This window comes from Numenius arquata, chromosome 17, assembly GCF_964106895.1.
Source record: "Numenius arquata chromosome 17, bNumArq3.hap1.1, whole genome shotgun sequence".
Lineage (NCBI taxonomy): Eukaryota > Metazoa > Chordata > Aves > Charadriiformes > Scolopacidae > Numenius > Numenius arquata.
In genome coordinates this window covers 12,761,995-12,783,700 of record NC_133592.1, presented here as the reverse complement: position 1 = coordinate 12,783,700, position 21,706 = coordinate 12,761,995, and the positions used below count along the sequence as shown (strand labels likewise).

Below are 21,706 nucleotides of genomic sequence, written 5' to 3'. Positions count from 1 at the left end.
GCTCAGAATTGCATCCAGACTGAGGGGCCATGGAGGGACACTGTGACATCCCATGACATGAGGTGGTGCTGCCCAATGGGTGTGACTGGTGGGTCTGGCTGTTCTCTGCTGGCTGCTTGGTTTCCTTACTTGTTTCACTTCTTATCATCACCTAAGAAACTACAGCAAAATATATATTTTAGTCTTTCTTATAAATGAGCAGATTCCTGATTAGTGTCTTTTCCTAAGTGATTAGTGCTCATATTGACAGCATCTCACTCAATAACGATGATTTCAATCTAATCAGAAGCCCAAAAGGAAGTGAATAGGTGATAAATTAAGGAACCACTATATAAAAATACTTGGTTGGGTACATTTTTGGCAATCAGTTGCATAACTATTAAGTTTTAAAAGGTTTTAAAATATTAGTGACTTTTAAAATGTTTTGGTGATCTGGGAGTTATTTGACCACTGCTGGAAATGGCGGTGAACAGCTGTAGAAATTGTACATGTCACTAATTCATTTGTGAAATTAAAATGACTTTGTTATTGTGTATAGCATATTAGGCATTTGATTTTTTTTGGTAATTAATTAGCACTGTAGATCAGGAAAAAAAAAAAAAAGGACTTTCTGTACTTTGACTCCATTCTATGTTTGTTTACTTTGTGCTTTTATAAGAAAGTTTGCTTTCACAAGCATTTGTTTTTTAGCATAATGACCTCCTGTGCCTCCTCTCTGCTGCCCGGGCCTGTGGGCACCGGGCGCAATGATTTTTCTCGTGGAAGGGGGTTCCTCACACCCCTGGAGAGGTCGCCCCACTTTGCTCTAGGACTGCAAACACTAACACAATCCAGGCCAGGAACCAAAGCTGCCTCTCTCTTAGGTGAGATCCCTGATCTCTTCCCTGACGATGAAGTTGAGAACATCATCAACAGCGTGAGGAATGAAGTCAAAGCCCGGGGGCTGGTGGACTCCAGGGAGGCTTGCTGGAAGTTTTTTATCGAGCGTGTTCGACGGCAGCTGAAGGTGAGAGGGGGCTGGGGGGGTTGGGTCCTCACCACCCACCTTGGTGCAGGGGCACGGGGTGGAGATGCTTTGAGCTGCGCTGCAGGGAGGGCAGACCGCAGCCTGAAAGGCTTTTCCTCCTCTTCATGGTACCAGCTGTGATTCTCTCAGCGAGCCGTACTAAAGCATAAGAAATGCTGTCTGTCGTCATCACCTCCTGGGCTGGAGACAGCGCTACGGGGCTTGAAAATTTTGCTCTTTCAAGAGCTGAACAGGATCAGCCTCTCCGGTTTCAAAGCCAAGCACTGGGGTTTAACTGGCGTTCATTAGGACTAGGTTTTGCTGCTTGGAGAAGTTGCACAGGGGATCAGCCTTCATGTTGTTGGCAATCCATAGCTAGAAGAATTAAAAAAACCCCACCTTTATCTTAAAACCAGAGTGCTGGGAACTGAGTGGGACATGACACTGGAGCCCATATTCCAGCATAGAAAGGCCTTATAAATAAGTCCTAAGACATCAAAACAGTTTCAGGACTTCCCAGGAATGCCCAGCACGAGGAGGAGGCACAGTGCAAGGAGGAGTTAGACTCTTCTGGAAGGTATTTACCCACCTGCGTTCCGCACCGTGCTGCGGCCCCGAGCAGCGAGGCCGGGCAGGCCCTGAGGGAAGGCTTCACCTTTGCTTACCGAAGGCAGATCTTCCTTCTTACTCACTGCTTGGTTGGTGGTGGTGGGACACGTTCACTGAGGGAGGGTGACCTGTACGCTTTTTGATGTCGGGAGGTATGAGTTTAGGACGGGGCACAGCCGGCAAGTGGAGTTTTGAGGGAAAATTTGGTGACTGTGCCATGGTACAACTGCCCTAAGAGAGGGAACCCAGTCCTCTGGAGGGACTGTGGTGGGTGCTGAGGTTGCTGGGTGGCTCTTCTGGCACCTTGGCTGTCTTCTGCCTGGTGTCCCTCCCTGAATACACTCCTGTTGGCTGTTGAGGTACCCTGGAAGGGCAGCATGAATGGATTTACATGAGGCTGATCCCTTTTCCTTGTCTGCCCTTCTCCTTCATGGCGTGTTAGAGCAGATGGATGGGGACAGTGGGAAGGGCTGTTTATGCTCTCCAGCATTTTTGTGATGGCATCATGTGCTGTGCAGAAAGCTGGTGGAGTCATTGCTGGTCCAGGTCATGCTGGACTTCTGGGAGCAGCACAGGAGTGGGGCTTGGCCCAACAGAGCAGGAGCACCAACACACCTTCTGCCTCAGGGTCGAGAGAGAGAGGGAGTGGTGTCGGTGCAGAAGAGGGCTTTTGTCCCTGGAAAGCTTCCTGAATCTTAGCTGGCCCTGAGAGAGCAACAAAGAGGTGCCCAAGGCTTAGGCTTGAAGGAGTAGAGAGGATTTCTCCCTGTCTGTCCCCTGCGTGTGTGTGGCCGTGCAGTGGCCATGTCAGAGGAGCAGAAGCTCTGAGTCCAGCTGCCTCTTCTGAAATTGAACCAGAAGTGGTTTTGTTACAGATGAGCTTTCACAGCTTCGGAAACCAGATCGTAGCTCAGGGTGGAGGTGGTGACACCTTGTAGAGATGTCTGGGCCAATGGTGGCCGGCCCCATGGCACCTGCGAGGCTGTGCAGGTGCCAGCCAGGGCTAATGAGTGGGAGAGGGGCGATGCATTGAGCGAGATACGCTGCTTCCCAAACCGGCCCTTGCTCGGATATTGCTACTTCATTGCAAGGTGTCAGCTTCTCTGTGTCCTTCACCGTGCCTCATCAGCAGAGCCCCTAAATCCAGCCGCAGCGGTCTTGCAGGAGAAGGGCTGTGATGGATGGTGGTGGCAGGCTCTGGTCCTTGGGTCATCTTGTGCTGTTAAAGCTGGTGGTGGGTCATCCATGGGGAAAGGTGCTTTGCCTTGGCCTGACGTTACACCCCGGGTGAGGAGCTTCCGTCTGGAAAAGGGAGGGCTTGTTCCTTGTGGCGAGGAGTGGAGCAGTGGCTGTGGGGGACGAGGGTCCCAGCCTGCAGGGACAGGCAAGAGGAGGAGGGATGGGCGCTGGGGCTGGGGAGGAAGGGCTGGAGGACGCTGAGCTGGGCAGTAACAGCTCCTTCACCAGGCCCCAGGGTAACGTGAAGAGAGATTTCCCAGAGACCCAGAAGCTCTTTGTGATTTACTGCAGCTCAGAAGCTTTTAGCAGCTGTTGGATTGAAACAAAAGCCTGAAAAGCAAAAGCCCTGCTGTGTGAACATGCAACGAACAGGGAAAACGAGTTCACAAATGCTTTTATCTCCATTCTGCTTTGTTCTGAGCTTTCTCTATTTTAAAAAATTTCTCATTCTGATAAAAGCAGATTTTGAGTTTGAGCCACCTCAACCCTTTCCAATGCTGGCTTTCGGGGAAACAATCCAGGCAGGCCCATGGTCCTGCCAGGAGAATTTACATCCATTCACTTTAATTCCTGGTTGCACCAGCTGAATCTGGATGCCAGTTCCCTGCTGGGCGAAGCTTTGTGTCACTGGGAAAGCGGGGAAGAATGGTTGTGTTAAACTCAGGCTGCAGCCTCGGAAGTGTGCCAGGCTCCTGCTTTTGACCATAACAATGCTTAACACCACTGCTTGTTTTAATTGCAGAGAAATAAATGTGTTTGCTGCTAGATCGTGCCTTTTCCAAGAATCCAAGTGCGCTTTTCCAAGTGTGAGGGCTCAAGGGCAGAGGTTGCTGGACCCTCAGCTGGTGGTGCAACATCTTCCACTGGACGAGGCTGGGCTGCACGGCCGGAGCCTGCTCCCGGCCATCCCTTCTCACCACCTCCTTCCTTGGTCCTGCAGGTCGCACTCTGTTTCTCACCTGTCGGGAACAAGCTGCGTGTCCGCAGCAGGAGGTTCCCCGCCATCGTCAGCTGCGCGGCCATCGACTGGTTCCAGGAGTGGCCGCGGGAAGCCCTCGAGTCCGTCAGCCTCCGCTTTCTGCGAGAAACGGAGGCTGTGGAGGTGAGCACCTCACCCACCCGCACCCGGGGGTGCAGCCAGATGTGACCCCGTCCCTCCGTTCAGTGCCAGCAGCGCCCCACAGGACGAGGACAGCGCAGGGGACTCTCTGCTCCCCTTTATCACTCTCCAAAACTCAGGCAGGACATCTGGGGGGCGGCTTGGAGAGGAATCGCTCTAAATACGATCCAGTTTTTCCAGAGAGGAGCATGGACCTGAGCAGAAGGTCCACGGGCGCCGTGCTCGGGTGTGTTTAGACACTGGGGGTGTTGGCAGGGAAATGACGGCTTCGCAAATCAGGGCAGGAAATAACCCGGTGCTTATGATTATTGCAGGGAACACAGGCTTTTCGCTCCGCACGCGTGTCTGAGCACCTGGAATTCTCAAGGGCAAAAATCTGTCAAGTTCTCATTGATGACAACCTTCTCCTTGGCTAAAAGAGATTCAGTTCTGGTTATTTAGCTGTTCTGGGCAGGATTTTGGAAGAATAAAATCTACAATGTTTCTTTTTAGGAGTGTGCCCTTTCCCCATTTGTACAGAAGAGAAGCTCAAATTTATACTTAAAAGATTGTTATTTTATAGAGCTGAACGCTAGAAAAATTGCTTGGAATAAGATAAAGTATGAGATAAAAAGATAGAAAAAGAGGTATAAAGTACACGAACAGACAAAGTTATTTTAGAGATAACAAGCGAGAAGGAATCAACTTAGATGTTACATCCTGGATTTTGCTGCAGCAGAAAAAAAGTTAATAAATTTCTTTATATATAGCACAGTTCTGTGCCATATATAGTTGTTCTGCTTAAAATATTTTCTCCTTGTCTTCATATCTTACTTTTAGGATTCAGTGAAAGATTCAATAAGCAAGTTCATGGCCCACGTTCACACAAGTGTCAACGAGGTATCCCGCTTGTACCTCAGCAATGAGCGGCGGTACAACTACACCACTCCCAAGTCATTCCTTGAGCAAATCAAACTCTATCAGAATTTGCTATTGAGAAAGGGCAAGGATTTAAAAGCAAAAATGGAGCGACTGGAGAATGGCCTGGAGAAGCTCAACAGCACGTCTGCACAGGTGAGCACACCCCTCGGGTTAGAACCTGCCATTTACCTTGTTCCTGTATTAGGGACATCTCTGCATCCTGGTTTGAAGGAGAACTTTACAGACTGAAACTGTGCAGGGTGTGAAATTTGTGCTAGATCCTGACTCTAGTCTGGCTTGAACTGGGTTCCTGGAGGAGCAGGAGTTCTATTCTCTACTGGGAAGGAGAAGGGAAGAGATGTGTGTCCCATCTCTGCTGTTGAGGTGGTGCTAATCCCGAATGAAAGATCACAGTAAGTAAGATGAGATAGGGGGACAGCTGGCTGTGTACATCTTCTTTTAATGGCTATATTTCAGCTGTAGTGACAAAATAGCTTATAAAATACAGGAGGACCAGTGATTTTTGGAGTTGCATCCAGGAAACACAATAACATCAAGGAGAATCCAGTCTTTCCAACTAAATAGAGAGTCCTTTTAAAATAAGACTGATGTTCATTTTCCTTGCATTATGGAATCCATCTTTAAGGAAAACTAACACGAGTCTGAAATGCAGATCAGCCGTCCCAAAAGCACCCTGCTGGAGAGCGGCACTGACGCTCTTCTGTGGCAATGACTAGACATTGCTCTGAGTGTTTCCCAAAGCTCTCTGTAGCGAGGTTGAACTGCCTTTCAGAGCTTTGCTCTCTACCTCTCCTGCTAAACTCCTGTTTTTCTCTCCATTTCATATTCTATTAACTCTTACAAATGTTTGCTTACGAGCTTCTACTGTGGCAAATGGGCCTCTCCTGAAGGTGCTCCAAAGAAACGCGCGGGGTTGATGTGGATGAAGGACTAGCAGGGTCATCCTCTTCCATAGATGATACACTCTGGATAATGTTGGTGGCATAAATCACATCTGTCACACTCCGTAGGACACCTGCCTTACCAGGGTGATGGATGGGCTTTATTAGTGCCTCTCAACTCTGATAGTCTACATCTCACTTCAAACAGTCGCTTTCTTCATGGTGCAGGGCAGGTCTTTGAGGACATGGGAGGAGAGTGGGCACATTTCATGCCCTCTTTGCAGTTTTAGCATCTCCTTTGTAAGGCAGCAGCTGAGGTGGAGCAGGCAGGAGCAGAGAGCGCCCATCACAACCAGTGAAGCCCACCAGAGCAATAGGTGTGAGCCCTCACTGCACAGCAGACCTCACACCTGCCTTACCTATGGAAGAAGATAATTTTGCTGACCTGTGTGGTTCTGCTGGTTCTGATGATGCCCAGTGGTGGACAAGATGGGTTTGGTCTATTTTTTGTTGTGAGGAACTAATATGAAACTAACCTTTTGAGAGGAAACAAGTCCATGTAGTGCCGGTCAAAAGTGGGGACGCTTGTCTTCTTTATTCTTCAGGTGGATCTTCGTATGGGTGCTAGGTTGGCAAGGGCTCTCTGACCAGCCACAAACGCGGTGCTGGCTGTGGGTAGAGGCCTGGGGAGGAGACGGGAAGCCACAGCACCAGTGGGTCTGGTAGGGGTTGCTGTTGCCAGAAGGGTAAGTGAACGCAAAGTTGGAGTAAGGCTGGGGCGAGAAGCGCCTGTTTGTGCGGGTGATTAAGATGCAGAGCAGTGAGGACAAACATGTCAAATCTGAATCTAAAATTAGCACTGGGGGCCTAAAATTAAACACCTAAATTATCAGATGTGCGCAATAGTCAAAGCTGCTGTTGATTTGAAACCACAGTGTGGATATTTAGCAGTATTGGAAATCACACCAGAGCGTTCAATCTTGAATATGGATTTAAAAGTCTGAACTTTACATTCACCCATGGAAATGGTTGGGTTTGGAGCTGAGAAAGTGACATATCTTCTGTCTCAGGTGTGTCGTCACCAGGTTGTGTTCATGGTGCTGGGCAGCGATACGCTGTGGGGTTTTTTATTTTAAAAGCAAAGGAGGAGGATGTTGATACCTGGGTATGACCTGGTTGAGCCTTAGGTCTGAGGAACAGCGCTCCCATCGTCGGCATTCTCCAGAGTCCTGTCCGCGGAGGCCGTGACAAATTAACTCTGATTTTTATATATTTCTGTAGACTGTTCAGTGTGGCCTCAGCGTGAGGGGCTGTTGTGTGAGCGGTTGTAGGGTACTTTTTGCCTCAGCCATTCCAGTTCCAAAGTAACCTCTCTCTCTCTCTCCTTTTACTCTTCCCCCCACACACACTGGCTCTTCGTTTTTCTATTGAGATTTGGACATCTTGATTCCGTTGACCAATTTTTCTTCTAAAGAAATGCCTTCAATTAGCTTACGTGCCGAACCATCCGTCCCTGAAGACAGGGGCTGTCCCCAATACTGAGAAAAGCAAAGCTGGCTTCCAGTTATTAGGCCGTAATAGACTTGGGAAGATGTGTGGGATGAGTCATTTGTTTTTCGGAGTGATGTTCGCTGTGACGAGGTCAGCCCTCTGTTCAGAGCCCGTTGCTGAGTAATTTTTAGGTTGACTTTGGTTAATAATTGCATCACTGGATTCCAGATTCAAGTCTTGCTCTATCAATTAATGCCTGACCTTTGCGATGTATTTTGTGTTCTTGAAACAAGGCAGGGACAATCAGATAAAATGAGTCTTCTGGGAGCCTGCCCTCCAGGTTTTTATTCTTTAATAATTCTTCTTATTCTGTCCTGGTGGTCGGCAAGCACTTCTTCCTTTGCTGGCGGAGTCACAGAACATTGCCCTTGAATCCCTTTCCTCTTTCCCTTTCCTTACGAATTCCTTATCAGGTTTTCCTGGGCTCAGGAAGCTGCTCGCAGGTTTTTCACATTTGGGACCAAGTACAGACCTTTTTGTGGCCAGTCATGACATTCTGTGTGCTAAGATGTGTGCTGGGTCTGTCTGCTCACACCTCGGTCTGGTTCTCATCCTGGTGTTGCCTGTGGGAAGGAGGTTAATAACGTTCTCTCTTATCTTTGGGGTGACGGTCTGCTGGGATTTTCTGTGCCACCTCACTCTCACCTTCTACTGTTGGTCTCTTGTAGTTCTTGCCCTCTTCTGCTTAACCAGCTACGTGTTACCTGAAAGGCACCTTCTGCTTTCACCGGTGTTGGCAGACCTTGGAAAAGTCGGTGTTTTTCTCACCTCCCCTGGACATGGTAGTGACTCTTCTGTCGTGTCTCTGGATGTAGTTTATAAATCAGATGTCTGTGGCTGCTCTGTGGCGGGGTCCAACGTGGTGGCAGGAGCCGAGCAGGACAGGTCACTGGAGCAACCTGACGTCCCCTGGGGGCTGTGAGAGCTTGTGTCTTTGAAGAGGTGTGAATCCCCAATCCCCAGCTTTTGTTTCGGACATAAACCAGTCTTTTCTGGCCCCTCCACGTGGAGCTGCCTCTCTTTATCTGTTTTAGCAACTCCTTGGTGGCCCTGTTGTCCGTGTCCACACATCAGCAGCCTCTGCTGCACGCCCGCCCCGTGCCTTTGGTGCCTTCCCGATCTCTGCCTTGCAGGGTGATGGCTTCTGGTGTTCAACCCTCCCCTCCCATTGAGTGTTCCTGGGTTCCCTCACTCCGAGGTGTAGTGGGGTGACCTGGGTTGGACACCAGGAGCCCACCAAGCTGTTCTGTCACTCCCCTCCTCAGCAGGACACGAGAGAGAGAAAAGAAGATGGAAAAGAACTCCTGGGTCAAGCTAAGGACGGAGAGAACACTCAGCAATTACTGTCACGGGCAAAACAGACTTGACTCAGGGAAATTAATTTAATTTATTGCCAATCAAATCAGGGTAGGGTAATGAGAAATAAACCCAAATCTTAAAACACCTTCCCCTGACTCTTCCCTTCTTCTCAGGCCCAACCTCACTCCCAATTTTCTCTCTCTCCCCCCTGTGCGGCGCCGGGGGACAGGAATGGGGGTGGTGGTCAGTTCATCACACGTTGTCTCTGCCACTCCTTCCTCCTCATGGGGAGGATTCCTCACACTCAGCCCCTGCTCCAATGTGGGGCCCCTACCACAGAAGACAGTCCTCCATGAACTTCTCCAGTGTGAGTCCTTCCCAGAGGCTGCAGTTCTTCATGAACTGCTCCAGTGTGGGTCCCTGCCATGTGTTTTTTCAATGGGGTGCAGTCCTTCAGGAACAGATTGCTCCAGTGCGGGTCCCCCACGGGGTCACAAGTCCTGCTCCAGCGTGGGCTCCTCGCTCCACAAGCCCACAGGTCCTGCCAGCCCACTCCAGCACGGCTTTGCATGGGGTCACAGCCTCCTTCAGGCGTCCCCCTGCCCCAGCGCAGGGTCCTCCATGGGCTACAGGGGGATATCTGCTCCACCATGGACTTTCATGGGCTGCAGGGGGACAGCCTGCCTCACCATAGTCTCATGGTCTTCACCTTGGGCTGCAGGGGAATCTCTGCTCTGGTGCCTGGTGCACCTCCTTCCCCTTCTTCACTGACCGTAGTGTCTGCAGAGCTGTTTCTCTCACGTTTTCTCACTCCTGTCTTCTGGCTTCTGTTATGCAGTTTTGTCCCTTTTTGAAGTATGTTATCCCAGAGGTGCTACCACCATTGCTGATGGGCTCAGCCTTGGCCAGCGGTGGGTCTGTCTTGGAGCTGGCTGGCATTGGCTCTATCGGACATGGGGGAAGCTTCTGGCATCATCTCACAGAAGCCACCCTCCAGCCCCCTACTACCAAACCCTTGCCATGGACACCCAATATATTAGCCAGATCAATAGCTTCCCAGTTTCAGTCTCCGTAATGTCATCACCTCTTACTTGTCTCCGTCCGTCTTCATCCTTTCTATCTAAGCACCCGCTCTGAGGAACGGGCATTGTACAACATGATAACGTTTTCCATTCTGTTCTCCTTTTGCATCCTGATGTTTTGCATGCGATGTGGTTGCATCGTGGTGTCACCTGGGATGTTGTTGGTAGCCCTGACCAGGAGTGCCATGGAGCTGACCCAAGAATGACCAGGGAAGAGGAACCCGGAAATATGCCCAAAGGATGGTGGATGGCCCTGCTCCTGGTCGGAATGGTTTATAACACTGCTTTTGATGGGGTGGGCTAGGAGTATGGGGGGTGTCGGTGCAAGGAGGAGGCTGTGTGTGACTGTTGGAGAAGTTCTGGACTGGGAGAGGAGAGAAGATGGGAGCTGTGCTGAGAAGGTGTTCTGCGCACCCAGAGACAATACATGTTAGTGGTGGTCGGGCTTGGCCACCTCTGGGGTTTGGAAGTGAAGTTTAATGGCTGGGTTTCCACAGAAAATAGCTCTGTGTACAAGCTGCCATCCTTTTTGGATGGAAGGTCCTTTTTGGTGTGAGAGAGGGGAAGTCTGAGTACCTCCTGTTACTGTGACGTTTGTCGAAAGAGGAGAACTTTTCATGCCGTTATTCCTAACCTTGCTGTGCCGGGGACGGCTCCACGGGCCATTCATGGGAGCACATCTAAGGTTCTGCTGTTCCAGTGCCTTCCCCAAGGCGGTGGCGTGAGTCCCCCCTGCCGTCTCACCAGGCATTTTTATGTCCAGGCATTAGGGTGCGTGGGAAGGGAGGAGAAATGGATGTGACAGACTGGTTTTGCTGTGGATGCGGGTTTGGTATTAAGGGCAGGGTGTTTGCTGTGCTGAGAGGAGGAGACTGGAGGAGTAAAGTTCATAAATGTACATTCCCTGTGCCACCCCCAGGGCATCACTAACGACTGTGAGTTTGGTTATTTGGGTGTAGCTCCCGTTTCTCTCGTTCCACTGCCCAAATGCTATTAAATTGTCCCTGCTCAGCTGTGTTTGAGCTTCAGCCTCACTGGGGAAATGTGATCGTTTCCTGTCTTGTTCCACAGTCTTGCTGTAGGTGAGGGAGGCTGGAGGTCACTGTGTGTCCCCTAGATGTGGTGTGGTCTGTTGGCAGAGGGTCCAGCAGAGCCTCAGGACTCACATCACAGCTCCCACTCACAGCGTTCCCGTTGGGAATTTAGTGTGTGACCCAAGCCCAGCAACATACGCTTCTGGGCTTCCAAATATTTCTTTCAGGCAAAGCCCTAACTGAATTTCTTGCTATTTTTAAATCCTGACAATGTTATAGCAAGTCCTTGACCCCTCCATTATTGCGTGTGTTGGCTGAAAGCAGGTTTTTTCAGGGCATTTTCTGTTCTCACGGGCCGTGCTGGGGGCTGAGCTCACATCTGCTCCTTCCGTAGCGCTGTTGCCAGTGGGTTTTAATCCCTTGCTTGTTTTGTCGAGGTTGTGTAAACCCCTAGCGCTCCCATTCGTACGGGTATCCAGCGTGTGATTACTGATTTGGGGGCAGAAGCCATATCTGCCATCAGCGAAGCTCCCACTTCAATTTCCTGCAATCCCTGAAGATGTGGAGCTGAACAAGAAGCTGCCGCTGGGTTTGTGGACTGAAGGGATTACGTGCTCCCGCGAGCCCGGAGCTGTTTGGATTTGGAGTGGCGTCTTTGTCCCACTGCAGACAGCGCTGTGGTGCCGGGTGGCAGGAGGTGACAATGGGTGACGTGCACAAAGAGGCTCCTGAGGAACCATTCTCTGCTTGAAGCTGATGGCGAACGTCAATAGCTTCAGTTTATAAGATTGCAAATTGTGCTCTCTCTCTTCTGGTATAAAAATGGAATTATCAACAAAAGCAAGTGTCTGACGTCCCTTCTAGTAAGTTTTTTATACATCGGTAAAGACGTACCCCAGGAGCTCTGAGCAATTCTTTACGAGTGAAAAGCTCCGTGGTCTCACAGAGCCCACGTACATTCATCGGAACGGGTGCTTTTAGAAAGAGACTTTCTGTCTTCCAGTGAGAGCTGGGGGGAGCTCCCCCACCACACGAAGGCTCCAGCCTGTTGCTGAGGAGGGCTCCTGCCTTGCTGGGGGCCAGCAGGGGGTGAGGAGCTGCCACCACTGCCCTGCCTCTTGGTGCCAGCTGAACGGGACACCCCTTCTCAAGCTCATTTGACATCGCATTTTAATGCCCCTTGAGCCTTGGACCTCTGACAAGGGCTGTAGCTGTCAGCAGATCCCAATCCTGAGCTTTCTGGGGTGAAAATTGCCATTCCTGCCACAGGTCCATAGGACCTCGACCAGCAGGTGGAGAGGGGTCATCCTCCCCCTCTTCTCTGCCCTGGTGAGGCCACAGCTGGAGCACTGTGTCCAGTTCTGGGCTCCCCAGTTCAAGAAGGACAGGGAACTGCTGGAGAGGGTACAGTGGAGGCTACAGAGATGATCAGGGTCTGGAGCATCTCTCTGATGAGGAAAGGCTGAGAGCCCTGGGGCTGTTCAGCCTGGAGAAGAGAAGACTGAGTGGGGATCTGATCAATGCTTATAAATATCTAAAGGGTTGGTGTCAAGAGGGTGGGGCCAGACTCTGTCAGTGGTGCCCAGGGACAGGACAAGGGGCAACGGGCACAAGCTGGAGTATGGGAAATCCCATCTCAACATGAGGAAACTTCTTTCCTGTGAGGGTGGCAGAGCCCTGGAAGAGGCTGCCCAGAGAGGTGGTGGAGTCTCCGTCTCTGGAGACATTCAAACCCCACCTGGACATGTTCCTGTCCAACTGTTCTGGGTGACCCTGCTCTGGCAGGGGGGTTGGACTGGGTGGTCTCCGGAGGTCCCTGACAAACCCTACAATTCCATGATTCTGTGACTCAATGGCTGGGAGAGAACTGTTAGTGGGCTGTATCTGCTACGTGCCACGGGCTGGAGGGGTGGGCGAGGGTTGGCAGGGTGCACCGGGGCAAGCTGGTGGCTCGGGGAGCACTGGTTCCCGGAGCACAGGTCCTCCTCAAAACCTGTGTGGCGAAACACCACTTGCTGTTCTGTTCTGCTGGTGTCCAGGCTGAGGAGCGAAGGAAAGTGTCGCTGAATTGTAGCATGTGTCATCTCCACAGCAAAACACACACACAGCACACGCACCCCTCCTTCACTGGGGATGTGTTGTAACACCTGATCTCATCTTCAAAGCTGGATGCATTTGGCTTTATAATGAGAGAAGCTGAGAGTTAGGGGGGTTCAGCCTGGAGAAGAGAAGGCTCCGGGAAGACCTTAGAGCCCCTTCCAGTCCCTGAAAGGGCTCCAGGAAAGATGAGGAGGGACTTTTTAGCAGGGCCTGTTGTGATAGGATGAGGGGTAATAGCTTTAAACTGAAAGACGGGAGATATAGAAGATTTAAGAGATTTAGGAAGAAATGTTTTACGGTGAGGGTGGTGAGACACTGGCCCAGGTTGCCCAGAGAGCTGGTTGGTGCCCCATCTCTGGAAACATTCAAGGTAGGTTGTACGGGGCTCTGAGCAACCCGATCTTAAAAGGTCCCTCCCAACTCAAACTATTTTATGATTCTAAGCTTCCTGCAAATGCCTGGTCCATGGGGAGGCTCCTGGACTGTACAAAAATAAGCCCAAGAATACCTGAAATGAAAGCTTCCACCTACTTCCCATTGCTCAAAGCAACGTTTGTGGTGTCCTGGCACCTCTGCCCGCTTTCCAAGCAGAAGCAGTGAGCAGGGGTGGGACAACCTCCTTGGCAGCTCATCCTGCTGGTGCTGGTCTCTCCCCTGCTGGGTTCCTCACTGCTCCAGTGTGTGGACCATGTGTATGAGCTCTCCAACTGTGACCCGAGAACCACAGGCAAAGGAGAACAGCAGTGTCCTGCTAACAACTGGAAATACTGCTTTTCTGTGCTGCCAGGGCAGCGCTCGCTTTCCCCAGAGGCCCTCCGTGCTTTTGGGAGCTGCTCAGCCCCACTGAGTATGGGGCAGGGTGGGGAGCAGGCTGGTGAGTCTGCTCATGCTTTCTTCCCAGCTTCACATTGCTTCTCCCCCGCAGGTGGATGAGCTGAAGGCCAAGCTGGCAGTCCAGGAAGTGGAGCTGAAGCAGAAGAATGACGACGCTGACAAGCTGATCCAGGTGGTGGGGGTGGAGACGGAGAAAGTGAGCAGGGAAAAGGCAATCGCCGATGAGGAGGAGCAGAAAGTGGCACTCATCACCCAGGAGGTGGAGCAGAAACAGAAGGACTGCGAGGAGGACCTGGCCAAAGCTGAGCCTGCCCTGGCAGCTGCCCAGGCTGCTCTGAACACCCTCAACAAGGTAGGGTGGAGATTCCCGTGGGAATCCTGTATCTCCCCTCTGCATTGTGGGTGGGCAGTGTCATCTGGCCGGCCAAGGTTTTGGGCATTGTATTGACCCTCCTCCAGCTTCTGCCCAGACGGTGCGTACTTGGCTCCTGGTGTGACCTGGAGCAGCCACGAGGCTGCACCAAGTTACCCTTTACTCATGGCGGTGGAGAGCAGGAGGAACTGGAGGTGGGTGCTACGTTTGCACCTCTTCTCTGCTGTTGGCTGGCGCCACTGCTTCTCCTGCCCCACAGGGAAGAGGAGGTCACCTTACTGTCACCCCCTTCACGACCCAGGGGAGAGTGTCTCAGAGGGATCACCAGGTCTGTACCGCTCTCTTGCTGTCCAGGCCCTGTCTCTGGCTCAGCCCCGTCTGCTGGTGTGGAGGAGGACATGGAGGGCTGAGCTCCAGGGCAGGGGCACGGCCAGACCTTCCACCAGACTGTTCTGAGGCCGAGCTGCGGGGAATGAAGCCACAGGAGGGGAGACAGGAGAGGCTGCCAGCGCTCTCAGGGTGACCGGTTGTCAGCTGTCCCGAGGGCAAGGAGCACTGTGCCCTTAGCTGGTCCCAGCAGAGGTGCGGGAGGAGTTGCAGGACAGATGGGGTGAAGCCCGAGCACCCCTTCGTTTCAGTGAGGGACAGTATCCATGCTGTTTGCTTGGGGAGTTGCTGGGCACGTGCACGATCCGCACAGCAGGAGCTGAGAACGCTCCAAACCACCAGCAGGGCAGATTTTGCATCCGGCTACTCCATGAGCCTTTCTCCCCAGCAGGACAGCGGTGTTGAGGACCCCACACGGACGTGTCTCATCTGGGCCTTGCAGGCCGTGGTGGTGGCTATGGGGCTGGCAGTTTGCGGGTGTAGCTGGCAGCGAGCGGGGACATCCTCTGAGCTCCCACTTGACCCATCTCCTGCTTTGGAAAGGGGTCTGTGATGGGAAGGCTCCCGTCCCCCTCTGGGTCTGCAGCACAGTGGGTCAGAGGCTTCCTGCAGCCCACAGCAAATGCCTCTTTTGGCCAAGGGGGAAGAGAAGGTGAGGGAAGAAGGATCAGAGATCCAGAGGTGCAGTTGGGAGAGTTGGTGACTTCTTGCGCCCCTCTGGGCATCCTTCCCTCTTGAATTCCCTGCTGTTATAGGGACAGAACTTGGTGGCCTGAGGGTTTGGAATGATCTTCTCCAGCTGCATTGGGGTGGGATTTGCCTTGTCCTCTCTTCGTCCAAGATGTTCCTCAGGCCTTGTTGAGTGTGATGCTCAATGTCTGATATGTACATCTTGGCTCCACAGGTGCACTCATGGGGTGGCTTTTGGTTTGACACAATAAGAAGTGCTGGCAGAGAAATCTCATTCTGTGTTTGCGTTTATGCAGTACCAGGATTTCGTTGGGCAGGGAGAAGACCTGTCCTTCAGCAGTGTCTTTGGGCTGGGCAGGACGCTGCTGCAGGTCGAGGGTAGCTGGGTACTGAGTGTGGGGTGACCTCTTGGTAGAGCTGTACATTGCTGCAGACAAAGCCACCCCAAAGGAGGATGCCACCAGGGAAGTGTATAACCAGGAGATAAGGACTGCTCTGACTGCAGGAGACTGAGTGGTTTAGGGAAGGCTTTTGATATCTTGGAAGGTTTTTCCTTCAAGGGTGTTCCAGGGGTTCCCGTTTGGAGCCCAACACTTTGAGATGTGCCCGAGAGACATGTACCTGCCATTCATTTTGATCTGCAGCTCAAGCAGCATCCTGGAACACCAAACTCCTGCTGCAGCCAGGGCAGAGCAGTGTCCGTGCACCAGCTACGGCTGGAAAATCCGAGTTATTCCCATGATCACGGCAAGGATTGGCTCAACCGTGCCTCAGACCGTGGCTCAGTCACAGCCCATGGAGCAGAGGGGAAAGTGACTCGGAGTCATCAGGAAGGGATGGTCTGTTTGATTAGCTTTCAGGAAAGACGTGGCTTTGCTGCAGAGATGCGTTGCTTTGGCTTTTGTTCATGGAAGAGAAAGGACTGTACAAAGGGAAAATGTTTGTCTCTTCATTAGTTTTGGGTTTGTCTGTAGAATATCTCGTTAGGCAAAGATTAAGGAGATGCTGGGATTTTCCCTAGGGACCCATAAAGCAGCAATAGCAGAGCACTGGGAGGCACGGTCTCCGTTACCTACTGATCACAAACGCATCAGAGAGCTTGACCTGTTTGCTGACATGAATAATCAGCAGTATTTATGTGTGTGTATATATAGTTTCTCCCCAATTATCTAAGTCGTCTTATCTGGACAGCACTGTTATATGCAACATTAATAGGGGAAAGAGTGAAAAAAGCTGTTCAATGGAACAGAGAAATAGATATATATAGTCAGCTACCAAGGAGCTCAGTAAGTATGTTGATACATGGGCATTTCTGTGGCAGCGTCACCTGCTGGTTTAAAAGAAGAGCAGCCATGTCCATTCAGATCTTTTGGAGGTAGGCTGTATGGAGATGGAAGCGAGAGGAGATCATAGAATCATAGAATGGTTTGGGTTGGAAGGGACCTTACAGCCCATCCAGTGCCACCCCCTGCCCTGGGCAGGGACACCTCCCACCAGACCAGGTTGCTCCAAGCCCCCTCCAACCTGGCCTTGAACCCCTCCAGGGATGGGGCAGCCACAGCTTCTCTGGGCAACCTGGGCCAGGCTCTCACCACCCTCCCAGTGAAAAATTTGTTTTTGATATGTAATCTAAATTTCCCCTCTTCCAGTTTGAAGCCATTCCCCCTTGTCCTATCACTACATGCCCTTGTAAAAAGTCCCTCCCCATCTCTCCTGGAGCCCCTTTAGGGACTGGAATGGGCTCTAAGGTCTCCCCGGAGCCTTCTCTTCTCTGAGCTACCCAGGTCTTCCTCACTCTCCTGGCCAGGACAGCATGCTCCTCCTTCCCTTTCAGGGTAGTACTGTCACTGTTCCCGTCATGTTGCGGAAGTGCTCACCTCCTAGGGAAGAAGCGGCACTACCGACTCAGTGTCCTGTTTCCACAGAGACGCTGTTAAACACAGGTGGCTTTGCCAGGGTCCTCAGGGACCCCCGAGCACCAGCCCCCAGCGGGCGCAGGGCTGGGGAGAGGTCACCCTTCTCCCAGCCCCCTGAGCGGGGCGACTGAGGGGAGCGTCTCGGGGGGCTCCTCTGGGCTCACACTTGGCTCCGGGTCATTGAGTGTGTTAATTAGAGACCTTTTACACTGGAAATGCGCACAGCCCCGAGGAGCCTGTCTCTGTCAGCTTGATCATTAACAAAAGCTAAAAACAAGCAAAAAGACACATTTCGGAAGAGGTTCACAGCAGATACCTTTATCCCAAAAATGGATACTCGAAGGTACCAGACTATTCCACCCTGCTTCCACAGAGCCTGATAGACGCAAAGTATCAGAGAATATAGGTTCAGAACGACTCAAAACTGATAGAAACAGGAACTGACAGAAGTTCATAGATTTTTTATTAAACTGGTGTTGTAGCAGCCCATATCCTTGTTTTGACAAAGCGTCTCGTCTGGCGCAGCTGATGCACTTGCACTGGTTTTTCTCATGCAAAGGCGAAAGTGCCTGGAGGGAGGGGTTTTGGTGTCAACAGATCAAACCCTCAGCATCGCGGTGTCATGGTTGTGAGTGTGTTAGAAAACGCCCGCTTTCTCCCCAAATTGGCATTTTCTGCTTAGGTTAAGATTCATCCCACTTAATATTAGGGACTTGCTAGAACCACCTGTGCTGGCAGCGGAGATGGGAACTCCCCCTCGGAGAACGGTGTCCCTGGAGATGAGGTGATTCTTACTGAGGGGGGCTGCCTGTGCATCCCGGTGACTGCTCTCCCGCTGACGGTGCTTGGTGTCGGTGCCTAAATGTGGGCTGGATGGTGGCCCCGTGGGGACATGGGGGCACACAGATAGTTCAACCAGACCTTAACACATGGGTGTCGGGCACGGGGAGCAGTTGAGCGTGAAGGAAAGCTCCGCAAAGGATTTTTAGAGGGGCTGGGGGCTATTTGTAGAGGTTTATCATTTGGAAAGGCTCCTATTTCCTTATCCCCATCTTCTGAGAGGGAAGAAACCCCTCTGCCCCCCCAGGGCAGCAGGGAAGGGGTGGGAGTCTGGGGAGGAACTGGGTGCTGTGCTGGTCCTGGGGGGGATGTAAGGAGCTGGGGGCAGGGAGTTGAGCACACGTGCTGTAAACGTGCGGAACAGGGATTTACAGGCAGCAACGGGCCGAGAGAAACCCACTTTATCAGATTGACAGCTTGGGAGCTCTGCCTCTATTAGTGGCAAAGTGAAAAGAAAGCCCATTCATTCTCATCTAACAACCTTGGGTTTTGCCCATTTCAGAAGAATCTGACGGAGCTGAGGTCCTTTGGGTCGCCACCTTCAGCTGTCAGCAATGTCACCGCAGCCGTGATGGTGCTGATGGCCCCAGGAGGAAAAATCCCCAAGGACAGGAGCTGGAAAGCAGCGAAAGCCGCCATGGCCAGGGTGGATGGCTTCCTGGACTCCTTGATCAAGTTCGACAAGGAGAACATCCACGAGAACTGCCTCAAAGCTCTTCAGCCCTATTTGGAAGATCCCAAGTTCAAACCTGAATTCGTGACCACCAAGTCCTACGCTGCGGCCGGCCTCTGCTCCTGGGTGGTGAACATCGTGCGCTTCCACGCGGTGTACTGCGACGTGGAGCCCAAGCGACAGGCCCTCAGCAGAGCCAACGCCGAGCTGGCGGCCGCCCAGGAGAAGCTGGCCAGCATCAAGGCCAAAATTGCTGTAAGTGCTTGCCCTTTGGTGGGACCCCTCACGCAAGTCACTGCTTGGGGAGGAACCCTTTTCTTTGGAGAAAGCTGCTTCTCTGCACTTCACATATTTTTAAGGGAAAGGTGGGAATCCAGAGATTCAGTAGATTGTAATCTTTTCTACCCCTTTTATTGCTGCTTTCTACTTCTCACCTATTCTTCTCCAGCCTTGCTTACACTTTAATAGGAAGGATAATTATTAATTCTTACTATTTCTACCTAATTTTTAAAATGTAATTTACCTCTACTCATGGGTCCTCAGAAAACTCGTTATCTCAAACCAGTATGTTCCCGGTGTGGTGGGGGGGAGGAACCGGGCGCTGACTCAGAGGGCTGGTAGCACAGAGCTGGGCTGGGTTGGCCCCCGTGCTCCGTCCCTGGCGATGGGCACATCTTCCAGGATGAAGGCTGCTCTAGTAGGAGTCTAATAATTCGGCACTCCACGGCTCCCTGTTGGTATATCTTGAGCTTTTTTAGATTTTTTCCTACTTTAAAAGAAAAAAATCATAAAATAGAAGAAATTACTGTGTGATTAAAAGTTCCTTTCTCTGGAGAGTAGCTTCTCGCCTTTCTCTTCTTCCTTCAGAAAAGTCTCTCTCTGCTAAAAGACATACAGCTTTTCTCCCCCTGCTGTGCCCCGGCCAATACCCACTGATACAAAGTGTAGAAACCACCCAGGACCCCACCAGCCCGTCCCTCAGCGCAGCGTCCCATCACTCACCGTTCTCCTGGTCCCTCCTGCTGCAGGCAGCCTCCCAGCCACCGCTTAGAACCACGGAATGGTTTGGGTGGGAAGGGACCTTAAAGATCATCCAGTGCCACCCCCTGCCATGGGCAGGGACACCTCCCACCAGACCAGGTTGCTCCAAGCCCCCTCCAACCTGGCCTTGAACCCCTCCAGGGATGGGGCAGCCACAGCTTCTCTGGGCAACCTGGGCCAGGCTCTCACCACCCTCACAGCAAAGAAGTTCTTCCCCATATCTCAGCTCAATCTCCCCTTTTTCAGTTTAAAACCGTTCCCCCTTGTTCTATGGCTCCCCTCCCAGATCAAGAGTCCCTCCCCAGCTTTCCTGGAGCCCCTTTAGGGACTGGAAGGGGCTCTAAGGTCTCCCCGGAGCCTTCTCTTCTCCAGGCTGAACCCCCCCAACTCTCTCAGCCTGTCCTCACAGCAGAGGGGCTCCAGCCCTCCCAGCATCTCCGTGGCCTCCTCTGGCCCCGCTCCAACAGGTCCAGGTCCTAGAGCTGGATACTCTAGGTGGGGAAAAAAAAAAAAAAGATCAATAAAGTCAAAATAAGTAAAAAATATTGACAAATGAGTCAAAATATTGACTTATTTTGGAACTTGCACTCCAAAACCTGCCTTTTTTAAGGTGGTGTGGATCTGACATCCTTCCTCGCGAGTAAAGGATCCTCTGTGGCTGTGCCTTCGTACTGACGCCCCATTTTGTGCAAAATCCCCTTTCAGAACCAAGGTCTGCTCTCACCGGGCTGGCAGGTTTGGCTTTAAATAAGTGGCTCCAAGATACACACCCGGAGAGGGGCAGCACGGTCCCTCCAAGCAACCTCGTCCGGGGACTCTTCTCTTCCAGCTTCCATCTTCATGTTAGAAAATACATAACTCTTTTGACACCTCCTAAGGCTTATTATTCTTAAAGTGCTTACTACGCTCTTCAACTAAAAATATAAAAAAAAAATCTCCAGAGGTCTCCCATAGCCCCTTCCTGCTGCAGATGAAAGTGGGGCGGGCACAGCGCCTGGAGCAGGGATGGATTTAGGGGTCTTTAGCCTCTAATTCTTCCTTCTCAGATGTGAAATACGGTGCTGGGGAACTTTTTTCATCCCTTTATGTTGCTCATTTCCAAAGCTTTTAATGCCTGAGCTTTTCTTTTATTCTTTTTCTTTTTTTTTTTTTCTTCTTCTTTTAAAGAAGAGGGATTTTGTTAAAGCAAATGGCAATCTTTGGGGGGATTACTGGTTCTCTACTGGCATGCACTTGCAAAACTGACCGTTTTAGGTGAGTTTTTTGCTCTGCAGATGGGTGATGATGCACTGCTCAGCGTGGGGGGGATGTGGAGGTATATCCTCGCTTACCGAGCTGGGTTATCTTGGAGAGCTTCACTGACCTGCGGCTGATTCATACCTGCTCACAACCCAGCCCTGAGCTCTCACACACCCATTTTTAGTAATAAATGAGACTATTCTGATTGTCAGAAATCCTAAGTACCTCTCCCTCTCCTTTGTCTGCCTGGGAAATGAGGTGGCTACGAGTCTGGGGAGTGGAGCCGTAGCGGAAGGTGTATTCTCTGAGTCACACATCAGCTGTAGCTGGGTGTTAGTGCAGAGCTCGTCTGGTGGGAGCCCACAGACACCCATCCATAACGTCCCGCTTGTGTAATGGGGGTGGATACATATGAGCATCTGTATGCACATACACCGCTGTGCACATACACCCCTGTGCACATACATCCATACGCACGCAGAGACAGAGACTTTGTGTGTTACTAATTCCAAGACAAGTCAAGGAGAGTCTCCTTTGTGTTTCCCAGTGTCCCGAAGAGCTGCAGATATCCCTAATATAATCCTTTCTCATTTTAAGGTTTGTTTCTAGCGCGTAGCTCAAACAGTGTTAACGTGATTTACAAGCAGTTTAGCCTTGAGCAGTTTGCATGGGGGACAGATAGAATCAATTATTACTTCAACTTCTCTTAGCAGGACTGAAATGCTCCCAGTGCTTGTGGGAGGGCGAGCAGCTCCAGCCAAACAAAGGGCTCTTTTTCTTTTTTTCCACATGGTTTGGGCCCTTCCTGCCCCTTCTCAGCCCTATTTGCAGCCCACCTGCACCTGAGATGGTCCCACCTAGCACTGCTTGG

At 51.4% G+C, this 21,706-nt stretch overlaps 1 protein-coding gene across 1 annotated transcript in view; it reads left to right on the top strand.

Moving 5' to 3' along the window:
- Positions 1-21,706, top strand: part of DNAH9 (dynein axonemal heavy chain 9) — a 228,924-nt gene that overhangs the window by 97,398 nt on the left and 109,820 nt on the right. Inside the window, exons 46-50 of the mRNA XM_074160192.1 lie at positions 864-1,006; positions 3,795-3,956; positions 4,794-5,027; positions 13,768-14,028; positions 18,385-18,810. Coding sequence (XP_074016293.1) covers positions 864-1,006; positions 3,795-3,956; positions 4,794-5,027; positions 13,768-14,028; positions 18,385-18,810 — 1,226 coding nt within the window. The remainder of the gene's footprint in view (positions 1-863; positions 1,007-3,794; positions 3,957-4,793; positions 5,028-13,767; positions 14,029-18,384; positions 18,811-21,706) is intronic.